At 47.9% G+C, this 14,469-nt stretch overlaps 1 protein-coding gene across 6 annotated transcripts in view; it reads right to left on the reverse strand.

The window, feature by feature from the left end:
- Window positions 1-14,469, reverse strand: part of TRAF7 (TNF receptor associated factor 7) — a 35,708-nt gene that overhangs the window by 19,353 nt on the left and 1,886 nt on the right. For 2 of the 6 annotated variants that reach the window (XM_063344111.1, XM_063344107.1), the window contains exons 2-5: window positions 10,345-10,383; window positions 2,143-2,261; window positions 1,829-1,886; window positions 556-647 (exon numbers count right to left, since the gene is read on the reverse strand). In XM_063344111.1, coding sequence (XP_063200181.1) covers window positions 556-647; window positions 1,829-1,886; window positions 2,143-2,223 — 231 coding nt within the window. In that variant the 5' untranslated portion in view covers window positions 2,224-2,261; window positions 10,345-10,383. Of the gene's footprint in view, window positions 1-555; window positions 648-1,828; window positions 1,887-2,142; window positions 2,262-10,344; window positions 10,384-13,213; window positions 13,358-14,469 lie in introns of those variants that run through there. The other 4 variants (XM_063344109.1, XM_063344110.1, XM_063344112.1 and 1 more) reach the window with 4 other exon arrangements.

Raw genomic sequence — 14,469 nt, forward strand, 5'->3', positions numbered from 1 at the left:
TTTCTGCAAAGATATTGCGAGACATGGGAATGGTTTGTGTGAGAAGCCCCCGATGATGTAATCCCCAAGAGCCAAGCACAGTCTGTAGTGTCCAACATCCCACTCCGCAGGTTTCAAACGTGCTCCCTGTGGTCAGAAGCCCCATCTGGAGGCAGAAAGAGGAATGGATTTTCTGGTCGTAACTGTAGGGCCACCTGTGCTTCTGATCGAGATTGTCTGGCCTCAGCCACAGCCCCAGCCATCGCTGACAGTAGCTCTGTTTTCTCTCGAGCTCAGGAGATCCAGAGCACCCTGCTCACCTAATGGGAGCACCTAAAGGTGCTAGCCTAACGCCCCAGGTCAGAACTAGCCTCTGCTTCCCCACTGCACCAACCATGGGAGAAGCCAGGAAATGTTGAGGCTGGTCCTGCCTCTGCTGCAGACATCTGCCTCTGATATAACACAGTGCATGGGAACGACAAGGGAGGCAGAGAAGTCCGGAGGAGCACCACACACCTCTCATTTGACATATAATCAGCTAAGCCAGTCAGCAGGGGGGCTCCTGGCAACACCTACCATGCCATCGTCCTCATCTCGCGGGGAGTAGGTGAGTGTGCTGGAGGAGGATGGGGTCCGACGATGCTGTTTAAAAGTATTGGTCCCGTCAGCTTTAAAGCAAATAAAAAGGAGGAAAAAAAAAAAAAAAAAAAAAAAAAAGAAGAGCAAGCATTTAGGTTCCTCGGTAACATTTCTGAGCTACGGGTCAGTCTCCATAGCTGTAAGAGTTCCTTGGAAAAGACCAGGGATTTCCCACCTCCAGTTCTTGACCTGGACATAGCAGTGCAGGCAGAACAATCCTGATCTCTGACAGCTTACTGCAATGCATGCAACCCTTTAACCCTTTGAAGGCAGCTTGCCCAGAAAAGAGCACAGATAATATTCTGCCATGTCCACAGGTTAAAAATATTATTAAAAGGAAACCTTATACTTCCACTTATTTCAGTCACCGATAAAAAGTGCTTCAATCAAGGGAGGTCTGGCTGTTCTTGTGTAGCACAAGGGAAGCATGCTAAATTAAACTGGAGATGTTTGTTTAAAGATCATATTACTCACATATATAATATTTTGAATGTAAATATTCAGGAGTAGAAAGACCATATAGAGTCCAGAGTCCTGTACAAATGCAATCCAAACATTTCTCCAGGCGGATGTTCATTTCCTTATCTAAATCAGTGTCAAGTGCCACAGTTTATCTTTACTAAAGTAAGGATATTTTTATTCCAAAACGAAGACAGACCTCTTCCTACATTCACACCACGCACCAGGGCTCAGATTCCTCACCTGCTGGGCTTTGAGGAACAAAGCACCAGAATTTTAAATGGGCATGTACACTTGTACCCCCTCCCATCTGAGTTAAAAATGGCCGTGGGGGGGTTTACCAAAGCGTCCAGAGTGACGCACAGTCAGGCACAGAGTGAAGATGAGAATTTTCAGTGCTTGTAATGACTGCGTGAGAATTCACAGAGATAAATAAGGTTTGGGAGTGAGCTCTGTATCAAGTCCTGTTGTACTATCCTAATTTCAGCAGGGGCTTCCCAGTGGTACTGTTAAGTCTGCCTAATGGGAGAAAATTTCTGTGCATGCTCATTTCCATCACGCCTGGTGATCAGATGCCATGATTAAATAACACTTGGGCTGGATAATACTAAAAACAGCACCTCGGCACCTGTCTGTAATGAACACAGTGATTCTCCCAACAGCTTTATGATTTGTAAAACAACAACAAAAAATACGGTAGGAATAACACACAGTGCTTCGGGGAGAAGCTCTATGCATGAAACACACTCACCCTTTGTGATGGTCGTCACAGCAGAGTAGGCTGGACCAAAAGTTGTTTCCATTCTTGTCTGAAATATTGACAAAATGAAGGTCAGTGTGTATCACTGCAGCACAAACCAAAGGCTTGCTACCTTTCATGAACTGGTAAAAAAAATGCACATATACATTCCCAGCTTTTATCTGTCGATATTGACATTTTTAAGAAGCAAGAAAGTACCGTATTTTCAAAAGTCATCTTCTTTTCCCCCCCCCCCCTCAAAAGAAAGGATGAGAACATAAGGAGCAGCCTTAGCCCCCATCCTCTGCCACAATACCGAGCCTTACCCCGTTAGTGTTTTCGGAAGTAGTGATGCTTGTTGTGCCACTGGAGAAACGATTGTAGCGAGCGTTCTTGTTTGAGCTCATAATCTAGGCCAGCATTTGTTAGTCATGGGAAGTTTGCACTGTGGAAGAAGAAAAACAGAAAGAGAGTTAAGTTCACTGTATGTATTTTCCTGGCCTCAGAGAACAATGTCCTGTAGCATTAAGTCCAAGTATTTACCTAAGCTCACATAAACGTGTATTTTCAGAAGCAAGTGGCAAAGTCAAAGGCAGGTTTCTTCAAATCATTCCTGGATAAGCGTTCAGCATTTTCTAAAGATATGGTATCTTTTAAAATGACTCCTTAAGCACCCAAATACTGGAATACCCATAATAATTAGCTGCTTTTACAAGTATGTAACTGTTTTAATAGCAGATGAGACTTCTCAGGAGGCTACTCTAAGACAGACAGTGTTCCACTGGTAAGGATACACATCGGTATTTTTCAAAAAAGAGAGTATGGGCCAGTTGTGACTGACAGTCCCAGCAGAGAAGAGTCCTGTGCAGGCTCTGTATCTGGTCCTTTCTCCCTCCCCAGTCTGAGTGTAGTTCAGAAAGCAGGTTACCTGCCACTTCCCAAAACGCTTTGCACAGAGCAGTGATTAGTAAGCAGGGTCCTAAAAGGGAGCCCCCTCCACAAGACACAGCAATGGCAAGCACAGAACAGACTGTATCATGGCAGGCGGAGGGATTTAGGCAGAGGCCCCAGACACAAGCCTGATCTTTCAGCGTGCCAGGGAACTGTGAGGGCATGGAGGGCAAAAAAGGTCTCTGGATGTAAAGCTATACCAGTAAAACCCTTATCCCATTAACTGTGAGGCTCAAGTTGAGCTCCAGAGCCCAGGGAGCTATTTCACTCACAGCTTTGCAGCACAGTCCAAGCATATGAGAGAAACATCCCATTCAGTCTTCGCTTTGGCACAAGTGGCTGTGACTGCCTTCCTCCCTCCAGGAACAACCACCCCCAGATGAAGGAAGAGGTGCCCTGGAAGCTCAGCAGCACCACGTCCTCGTCAGCTGGGGTGGCAGAAAGGGATCCCTCCTCTCCCGGACAGGCTGTGCCATGTTTTCTGGCACTTACAGACAAGGACACCAAAGCCAAACTTCCCTGCGCCCCCAAAACCTAAGGCTGCCTCATATTCAAAAGTGTGACAAGCACAGATCTCGTCCTTTTCTTGTGATGAACTCAGTGGGAGTTTTGCTATTTAACTCAGAAGCCCTAGGCTGTACTGCTGAACACAAAAGCCAGGGCTAGATCTTAGCAGAAAGCAAAAATTCCATGTTTGATTTACTTATATTTGTATCAAAGGAATTCTTTCCAGCATCGTCTGAGCTACAAGACCAAGGAAACCACGGAAGGAACCTTACTTCAAGTAACATGTTTGTGATTCTGGATCTCACTCCCAGTTTCTGGTCAGAGACAACCAGCAAAATCTGGATCATCAGCCAGAAAGAGAAACCCTCTCCCCCCAGAAGGCAGCAGAGGGGCTCATTTCTCTTTCTCTGTTGTTTACACAGTTTTTTTACTCAGTTCAAGTTTGCAAAGTCAAGTATTACACAATGATAATCTGCAGAAATACATGGAGTTTGCTGTCTTTAACCTCTGTTGAAACCTGATGCTGGCCTCAGGGCACAAAATTATGCTGTTGTCTCAGCGAGTCTGAGAAGATGCTCTCAAAGAGTCTCCTTCGGAGCCAGGGTACCCATCGGAAGGAGCTGCACCTCCTCTCTGTCATTGTGCAGAGATGCATCTGGCTTGAGAAGAAGTTCCATCAGAGAAGACAAGGGTTCAGCAGGGCACTGAGCTCTCCTGCTAAGCTGCCCCTTCATCCTTGCAGCTGAAAGGTACTGCTTGCACTCACAGGCTGTCCCAGCCTGCCCACGGAGACGGGCACCCTGCACTCCAGGAATAAGCTGCTCAGAAGGATCCTGACTAAGAGACCCCTTTGTCTCCAAGGTATAGTTAAGTCTCGATACTCCTGCTGCCAGCAGCAGATTCCAAGGACTAAACAGACAGACCAGACAGACATCTGCAATGAGGACAGACGGGCCAAAAATGGTTTACTAAGACACAACCCAAACCCTTTTTTGCAGGACGAGAGCCATTCACCAGTGAAGGGCGCCCGGGATGAAACACCCCACAGATGCCTGCAATCAGCGATGCAGAGCTCCCAGTCCCTGCTTCTGGCCCTGGCCAAGATGGCACCGCTCCAGCCAGGCTTTCACACTCACATTTCGCCACTCACATTTCCAACTTTTGGGGAGGTGAAGCATCTTGGGTGTTTCTAGGAATTAGTTTTCTCTTATCCAAGGGTGACAAGTCATAAATCTCCAAGCTCTTTATAAAGGAGGCCACTGTGATTTCTCTGCTTTGCAGAAAGGGAAACTGAGGCTCACAGAGACACAATCACACAACATAGCTGTGACCTGGGACTTGCCCAGGGCCTCCTTAGTCCCATCCCAAGAATGTACGCATCTCCCCTGTGAGCCCCAGCGCAAGGCTGCCTGCACAAAGGGCTGGTCGCGTCCTGCACTCGGATTTTAAATACTGCAAAGGCGATGCTCGGGATGTCCTCGGCCAATGCTCTGCAAACGGCCGACAGCTCAGCCGTGCCTGACACAGCACTTCGTGTTGCTCGCTGCAGTTCTTTATCGGAGAGCTGTCAGACTGCCAGAGCACAGCAGCAGCACAGCCCAGGGAATCACTCAGGTCTAAATTCTCAAAATAAGTTACAGTCTAAAACTAAAAGCAAAAACCCCAACAAAAAAAACCAACCAAACAAAACCCTCAAAACTAAACCCAAGACCGTCTTAAAAATAGGAATCTGGATAATGTTTTCCACACATTTGAAAGCGCTGTCCTGGCCGTTTGCAAATGCCAGATCCCTTAGGAGATGCTAAGCAGAGCTGCTGGAGTTGTCTCAAGAACAGCAGGAATGAAGTAGTGTTGTGCTGCTGCATCATGGAGACCTGCCGAGTTTAAAGCCAGGTTCCAGCAAGCGAGAAGTTTGGCGCTGGCTATCAGGATCCTTTTATTCCTTTCAGTGGTTCCTTAGAGCACGGACAGCAGAAGGCGTAGGGAGGGAGGGTGGTGGGAAAGAGGATACAGAGCTTTTGGGTAACACACTGGTCATGGCCCCCTGAGAGCTGAACCCCACTCAGCTCCTCACAACCTTGGGCAAGTCACAGGGGCTCTCTGCTTCCTCCCTGAAGTATCTTTAGTTCTCTTTAAGCTTCCTGAAGTCTCTTTAGTTTGTCTCTTCTGCGCAGCATATCTGGACTATAAAGCTCAAAGATGAAAGAATCTTCAGCTGGATATTTGTGCAGCATCTGGCACAAAAGTGCCTCCACCTTAGCTGGGACCTCCAGATGATGCAGTGCTCATAAATAACGTACAGCAAGTACTTCCATGAGTGATGACAGACTGCCATATTTCCCGTGATTTCATGTCTCAAGGTTGCATTATCTCATGTCTAATAACACGCATGTATCCCTACAGTTCCCCTCCTATACAGGTTTCCTATCTCTAACGATACAGCTAAGCTCACCAACCTCCCTTCTCCGGATTCAGCACCTTCCTCCTCCCACGTTAGGGGGGAAATAGAGGGAATTGCTTTTCAGGAAGGCTACGAATTCATGATTCCTTCAGAGAACCTCAGCAGCGTCTACCCCAACACCCTCTATCCTGCGCTACTCACAAGATAAGAGCAGGGATATGCTCCCACCTCCCCCACCAGGACAGCATTACGGGAAGCTGGAATATCAAGTATTCCTACTGGGTTTTTAAGGCAAACAATCCCTCCCAGATGGAAAGAGAGGAAGCCCATCCTTACGGAGGATTGTAGGCTGTCTGGAGACCCAGGCAAAAGCTTCACCCCCTTCTCATTTTCAGGGTATGTATTGCCTTCAAACATAACAGATGGAGACTCAAAAAAGCAATGGGAAGGCACTCACTTTGTAGCATAAAGAGGCAGGAAAAACCAAGCATGAGGACAACTAACAGTTTGAGTAGTTTTGTAATATCATTAAACGTAGGATCAGACGTGCAACAAACAGGCACTTGAGCTACTGCAACCACTTATGGTCTGCCAGCCAAGGATAAGTATGACCTTTTAAATAATTGCCTTTGGAACTTCTGTGCAGGCTAGGAGGTGTCCACTGCCCTGTGGCTCACAGGGCAGCCCAGCTGGCCACAAAACTGCTTACTGCCTAGAGGCATTAAGAAGGCACATCTCCAGTTTCAGTCTGTCCCAAATTGAAACAGATGCAAAATGCCTTCCAACTTCAACAGATCTCGGATAAATCCAAAGTGAGGAAAGGAACACGGGCTGGAATACCGGGATTTTCCACTCATTGTTTATAAGCATGTCCTGCACTCCGCAGCTTGGCTGAGCAACCTACCTGCAAGCAGCAGCAGGGAGCCTGCTTAGTGTCTTCTCTGAGCAGAAGCCAGAGGAATGCGAGCAATGGAAAAAACGTGGAGTGGAATATCAGCCAGGCTGCAGAACACCAGCCACTGCATGAATATCTGATTTCAACCCAAATCTCTGCAAGCACCATATATAGGAAGCATTTCAACAGAGCAGACATCTCTCCAGAGCACTGTCTGACAGCTCCTTATATCTCAAGCTCTCTTCCAAAAGGTACTGAGAAAGGCCTTTTCCAACTGTTACCAGAGAAGTTAAAAGGAGGCAGAAAAGAGCTGGTGTTGTCGACATTAATATCAGCTTCCTGTAGCACTTGCAAAAAGTCACCAGATCTCTGAACCTTGGCTTGGCATCTGAACGCTGCCAGCTACGCCACCCTGTGCTCCCACGCCCGGAGGACAAGCATCCCTCCCAGGTGGCTTGTGTCCCTCCCTGGGGCACCCTGCCCCAGCCACGGGCAGCTCCTGCCCCTGCTCTGACTGCAGGCAGAGCTCCTCAGCCTGTGGCATCTAAGCAGAACCGCGTCCCGAGGAGATACAGACCATGACACAGTGAAAGCATCCAATATTCTGTATTACAAAACACACGCGCTCTGTGACCTAGAAGGAAAACTAAGATTTACTGGAAATCGCAGAATCTTTTGGGCTGCTAAGTCATTCTCAGAGGACCAAATACAAAGGGGTTCCAGAAAACCCCTGAACATCTTCAGCAGCTCCACACGGCAGCAGGTCAGAAGCCCTCATGCTGGAAGCATTCTCCCAGGTTTCCAACTGAGGACTTAATGGGGTCAGGTTATGATTTACAGGTTGCAGAGGCACCCTGACACCTGCAGTGAGAGGACAGACTCTGCTTGCTTTGAAAAGGACAAGAACTGTTGAAAGAACTTGTACCAGAATCCCGGCAGCACAACAGCACAGGGCTGCCCTCTAAACCTGAGGGGCACGCATGGACCCAAGCATTTGGAGATCAGCTTGGGAACCCAGCCTGTGATCCAGACTCTCCTTGCCTGGAGTTAATTTTTCTTATTTATTTTTTTAACATGCAACTTTAGTGGTTTTGACGGTAAAAAAAGAGGGGGGGGAAAAATCTGCCCTGGAAAAAGGAAGCTGTGGGGACCCACTATTTGCTAAATCACATGCCTGATAGTAACCAGATGCGAGGGAGAGGAAAGGCTAGGTTTCAGCATTTGCACACCACAGGAATTAAGTCAGGCTTTTGAGACTCAGCAAGAAGAAAAGCCTTAAGATTCCTACTTTAGTACTCCAGGCAAGGAAAAACCCAACCGCCGGTAGTTGCAGAGATAGCAGGGGAAATCAGTGCTCTTTCTTGCACCTGTGGAGGCCAACAGGATCAGCAAGGAGCGGTTTTCTGGCAGCTATTTCACACCACTGACAACCCTGTCACTGCACCTCAAAGCAGGGAGGGGAATCACCCCTGGGACCAGTGGCTCCGCTAATCCTCTGGCCCGTGCTGAAGAGTTTGCCCACAACAGGGGTCTAGTGGGACCAGCACAAGTACCTCAAGGGTCTCCCCTCCTCTCAGCCCTCAAAGCGTACACACACACACAGAGCTATTCACAACACTCAGCAAAAGATCCTTACAACCAACCTCAAGATCAAGGCCGAGGCTTTTAAGAGGGGACGTGGCATGAGGAAGAGGGATAGCAGAGTATCTCATCCTTCACAAACATCACATAACCGGCTTAGTCCCAATTAGGAGCCAGTTCCTCACACAGGAACCACGCTATTGCCGGCACCATGGCTCTGCTGAGGTTTGTGCTCCAGCTGCTCTCCAGGGCGAGACATGGGCATAGCACTGGATCCCGCAGGTGAAACACGGCACTGCTGGGGAGCGTCTGGCAGACACACGCTTAGTGTGTCTCTGCCAAGAAACCTGCAAGCGCCTTCGCCTTACGCAATCAACAGCCCATAAAGCTCAGCAACACGTCTTACATCTGCTTTGTTCTTCTTTTTTTCCCCCTCTTCAGTTCGTTGAAGCTGTCTTTAAGGTTATTCACCCCTGCAGAAATTGCTGGCCTGGCAAAATCACTCACAGCAGGAGCGTTTGCTAGAGAGCGAGGCCAACGCGTGCAGCTGCCTCGCGAGAAAGGCAGGCATGGGGTTATCCTGCTCTGGGTGGGAACAAGCTGTGGATGATGTGAATTTCCTTATTTCACAGCCTGGGTATTTACAGCATAAGACACAAGCTTCTCTTTTCTCTTGCACCACCACAGCTAGAACGGGAAGGGTTACACATCCTTGAGAGTACTGGCTCATCACTGGGGAAATACTCTTCTAAAAGCTAAAATGCCCTGTGCTGCTCCAACAGCCCAGCTCAGCAGGACAAGGGCAAGGCAAGGCAAGGCAAGCAGGTGCCGAGGGCAGGGGGTGTACGTTTGTGGACTACACCCCCTTTCTCAGCTGCATCACAAGCTCTCACACAGCCAGGGCTCTTCTGGGGGAGGTAACAGGGCTAGTAAATCAAGTCCAGTAGCTCTGTCCACCTTGCCCTTCTGCAGTATCAAGGTGTTGCCCACACTACCTATCTGTGAACTGATTCTCAGTGGCCCACAGCAACCTGCAAGGGAACATCTCAGACCAAAGCACAAATGAGACAAGATTCATCAGCTCAAATGCCAACTCTTCTACAAAGACGACCATGGGACAGTCACGCTGGCTTTCTTGGTCAGCGTCTCTGGTGGAAATAGCACTCATTTCTTAAGTGCTTGCAACCTGCACTAACAGGGCTTAAAGAACATGGTGACATGGACTATCAGCATCTGGTCTGACTTGTAAAACATGGGCCATAAGAATGTGTGTGAGCTACAGCAGATCAACGAGACAGACATCTCTCAGGGCAGTCACAGGACAGGAAGCAGAGGGTGGAGCTCAATGGTCACTCCTCAGGTTAGAGTAGACTACACAAGGGTTCCCCCAAGAACCTCTGCTGAATAAGCTTTTCCAAGGTCACAGATGAAGATGTTGAATAAAGAGTGAGCAGTGAAACCGCCGAGTTTGCAGATAACACTAAGGTCTTTTGAGTAGTCAAATACCATGTTGATGGTGAGAAACACAAGAAGATCCTCACAAAGCTGAGAAGACGTTAAAGTTGCAGATGAGCTGTTACGGAGAAAAATGTCAAGCAATGCACCTAGGGAAAAATAATATAAAGCTGCCCTATGCAGTGCTGAGCGGCTACATCTGGCAGCTACATCTCAGGAAGAGACGTAGGAGTCTCCGTGGACAGTTGGACGCAATTCTCAGCCCAGACGACAGCAGCAGACAAACAAGCCAACAAAATTCTGAGCAGCATTACAAAAACTGTGAAGAACAACCACGAGGGTGTCATTTGGGTGCTACATAAAACCTTGATGTACTTGTCTCCCGAGTGCTGTAGCAGTTCTGCTCTTTGCTTCGGAAGAAGGCCACAGTGTAGTTTGAGAAATTTCCAGGGCTAACAAACAAAACGATCAATGGGATTGAGTCCCTAATCCAACTGCTCTGAGTGGTGGGAAAACAGGAGGCAAATAGATGGCAGAAAGTAGTCAGATTTGTGTGCTCTTCATTAATAGCATCCTTTTTCGTAACTGCTGAAGACAGAACTGGGGCTAGGCAGGCCAATGCTCTGACCTGCAAGGCATTTCTTACACTCATAGGGTGACCTCTCTAAGGCCAGTCGTGTGTGCTGAGAGGTGCAGTCAGTGCTAGAACATAAAACGCGAACACAAGTTCAGCCTTACCAACAGAGCCTGGCACTTCCATCTGGTGGGTCTTTGCTTCTGTGGAACAGAAAGAATCTTTTTATTGTTTACAAGTTTTTTGCATTGCTCTTAAATGTCATACAAACTTTTCTGAGCTACTTAAACTGAGACTATAATTGTACTGAGCTGTCATCAACAAAAATAAAGTGACATTTTTAATTGCTGCTACTTTTACCAGCACTTCAATTGACTGCAAAGCTGAGAGAGCACATTCAACAGCTGTTTGAACACTGTCATTCCTTTGTGCAAATGCAGTTCAGAAAGGGAAATCATTTTGTACGAGGTGCTTTTCCTAAAGGGCAATGAGTCCTTGGGATAGAGAAACTTTTTGCAATACTTCATGTTAAAACCTGAAGCAGTAACTTTCAAATGTGCTTGTAACTCGATCAAAAGCGATTGCTCTGGTGGAACAAAGCATCTCATTTTTCCCAAAAACGTAAAATCAAGTTGGAACACAGGCCAATGTTCAATGCTGTTTCCATGACACAAAAGCTACACTTGAAGCTTTACTTCCATTTTAGGAAACCTGGAAGCATCCGCATACTACATCATTTTTCTTATGCATAAGGCCCCAGACCAGGTTTCGGTAGTGCCTGACCTCCGCAATGGAGATTGGCTTGTCTTGGCTCAGTACCTCCATGGTCGCAGCAGGGTGGGCAGGCTGGCAGAAGCAGGCTCAGAGCTCCTCCACACAAGGCTCTTAATCAAAAGGTGCTTTAAAAGTTGGCCTAAATTACAGGGCTGCATGCCACTCCTTTCACAGCTTGCGGTCTTTCCCACATCCTCACTCAAAGAACAGACATTCACATTATTAAATTGTTGATTTGTTTAAGAAAAAAAGAAAAAAAAACAACAACCAAGCCCCCAAACCAACAACCTCCTATGCCTCCAAGACAAAAATCTCAGCCCTGATGCTGTTTCCTGAGAGGGAATGGCCATGTCCTCTGTGCAACGTAGGTCATGATATAAGATACCATGCTTCATAAGCTGCGAATAGTCACCTACACAAATCACACCAGAACTGGTGCTAACTGGTCCTCCTCAGCCTTGTTCTCTCTGTCAAGCAAGTGGCTGCCGAGACTCCATGGGGTCCTGTGGGCTAGCTGGGGCTCTGCTGCTGGTTTCCCTGCTGCAATCCAGCCTGCAGGAATCCAGTAGATAGATGGGCTTGCAACTCATTTAAAAAAAACAAAAACTTCTAAGACATGCCAGATCAGCAGCAAAGTCTGGGTTATGGAGAGATTCAGCCCCTGTCCCGGCAGGACAGTACATAAGGAAGCAAAGCTTCTGTTTGGAGGGCTTCAGTCTTGGTTGATCAGTTCAGGAGCAGCAAGAGCTCGCACAGAAAGCCCCTGTACAAATAGATCCTGAGATCCCTTCCGCACCTCTCACCTCTGCTCCACGCAGTGCCAACACGAGCACTCCAGCAAGGCTGTGACCGAGAGACTTGCCCATGATAAACAGAAACTAATCCATCCTCAGCCATCCTAGTCCCACCCTCGGCTGGTAGTTTACCAAAGTTCAAAAGCCTGCTCTGAGCTGGCCTGGGAAAGGAGTTAAACACCAATAAATGTACTAAGTTTTTAGCAGTTGCTGTACCCCATGTCCCCCAAGGAAGGCAGAGGAATAATTGTCTCACCTGCTGCATTCTCCCTTCCTGAAGCCATCCCACTAGACTCAAGGCCATCAAAGTTGTCTTCTCTACTTTTTCCTAATTGCTGTGCAGTCACTGAGGGCTTTTCAAACTGCTTTGCCTTACGGGTGGCTGTACTTCTCTGGAAAGGTTTAACCACTCCTGTCACATTATGGGATTCTTCCAGATTAAAGTCATAAGAAACCTGAGCCCATAATCATTACTCAAAACGCACAAAGTATCACTCCCAGCCCCTGCTCCCACCCCCAACATCCTCCAAAGTTTTGAAATTTCATGACACGCTCATGCTTGCTCTCTGGGTGCAATGAGATCACTTTAAAAAAATCCATCTGAAATGCATCAGCTGCTTCACAAAAGAAAAAAAAACCCACAACAAAAACAAACCCACAGTAAATTTCAGCCACCTGCTCTTTTTTTGTACAGTTCCCTTGGACTTTACCACTAAGAACAAGCAGGAGAGCACAACGTAAGACAGCTACACTCACTGCTCAGGGAGTGTTAACCAGCAACTGAGAAAGGGAGAAAACTGTAGTGCTTTACAGGTAGCACGTGAGCTGGGCAAAATGCGATCACACTAGTGATGTCCTGCCGTTTGATAAACAAGCACCGAATCCTTGACTCCTGAAGAAATCAGTGGATATGGACACATCCACCGCGGCAAATCTACTGACAACTTTCAGTCAGAAGCACCGATCAGCGTCCCACAGCCACCTAACACCACGCTAGGAAAGCTATATGTAAATTACTCCCCCAAAGTACCATTAGCAACAGTACCATAGCCACGACGACTTAGGATGCAAGGGAGAGGCAGTGAGAGGTAGTGCCTCTTCTCACAAACCTGGCTTCTTTGCTCACAACTTCACCTAAAGAATATCAAGGATTTCCCGTTTCTGAAACCGCCAGAGGCAACCTCAGGAAACACTTGCTGGGTGGCTGCACGGTGAAGCGTTACATGTCCTTGCAAAGGTCACGAAATCAGGACAACGCAGCTCCAGCTCGTTGGACAGGCAACAGGTACCCACTTCAAAACTGGTGTTGGATTTCAGATACCTCCTGCTTCTTCACAAAGATTTAAACACAGGTATGAAAACAGTTCCTCCCTCACTACTGTACGCAAACGCTAAAGCACAGCAGCCTCCCGGGGAACACTGTTGACACAGCCCCAACATCCAGCGCACAGGACAAACGCTTTACCTTGGAGGAAACTCACCATCGGCCATCCAAGCCGGCACGGAGCAGCAAAGCCCAGCAAGACGCCACCATGACCAAGTTCCTAAGCTGTGGGCAGGCTTTTCCTCGGTCTAAACGTCTCTTCCGCTATCTGTGTGCGTGTGTGTGTATCGCTCTTAAGTGATGTAAACAGAAAGGCATGCAGAGCAGTGGGCGATATGTAAATTCAGCTGGAAAATCCCACAGCTTAGCCAATCTCTGTACTGCCTCACAGATTTTCCCTGGCTGCTCTGAGACTGAAGAGGTTTAGGCTAGTGCAGAAAAAACAATGACTCCCTTCGCACACACAGATTTATTCCTCTGATCAGATAATTATCCAGGGAGAGGACAGTCCATCACCTACTTTAAAGGGAGTCTGAATTTCTCACTCTCTTTAGATAGTTCCTAAACTATACATAATACTCAATATCAAGCAGCCTACCAAACAGCAACACAGTCTTTGCTTGTAGAGACAATTGTGGTAAATACAATTAAGAAGAATTGCCACGAAAAGGCAGAGCTTTCTTGGGCCAGTGAGCACAGCTTGCCTGAAAGATAAACATTGACAGTGGGGGACTTCTACTGCAGGGACACCCACCCCACGCAGGAGAACAACGTGCTCCCACGGCTGAGGCTCTCCCAGGAGCAGGCGCGGCACAGAGAGCTCTCACCCCACTCCAGCACCCAATGCACCTCCTGCAGTTTTTACACCTTATTAAAAGCAGCAAAGTAACTCTGATGAGGCTCTGAACTCAGGCTGTGCTAAAGGCAGAGTGGGAGCAGTCTGTAAATGGGTATGTTGGGGTGCCGCTGCCCTGGACTCCTTGGGGAGTTGCTGAGCTTGAAAGAAGGGTGACATGAATCCTTGTGAGCAGCCACCCGCCTCCTCCCTTGCCCCAGGCAGCCGCTATATCCCCCAACCCAACCCATGGGCAAGGGGACGTGCCAGTACGTGCCTCATCATGCCCACGGCAAAAGTGGTACAGCCAGGGAAGGGAAGACAAGGGGCATAAAAATCAGGAGGGAAGAGTTCTGACAGACTGAACTTGTCCACGTAATCCTAGTATTTAGTGAAACGGGGAAGGATTTTCTCACAAAAGCCTTTCTTCTGGCACAACTGGGCTTGGCTGAGACAACATGAGGCAGGTATGATCACACTTCATGAAGTGCCACAGTGATGGCTAGCTGGGGCTAGGAAGGTCCCGCAGAACAGGCAAATGCTCAGCCCATGAGTTGACGAA

This window comes from Chroicocephalus ridibundus, chromosome 8 (genome assembly GCF_963924245.1).
Source record: "Chroicocephalus ridibundus chromosome 8, bChrRid1.1, whole genome shotgun sequence".
NCBI classification, from domain to species: domain Eukaryota; kingdom Metazoa; phylum Chordata; class Aves; order Charadriiformes; family Laridae; genus Chroicocephalus; species Chroicocephalus ridibundus.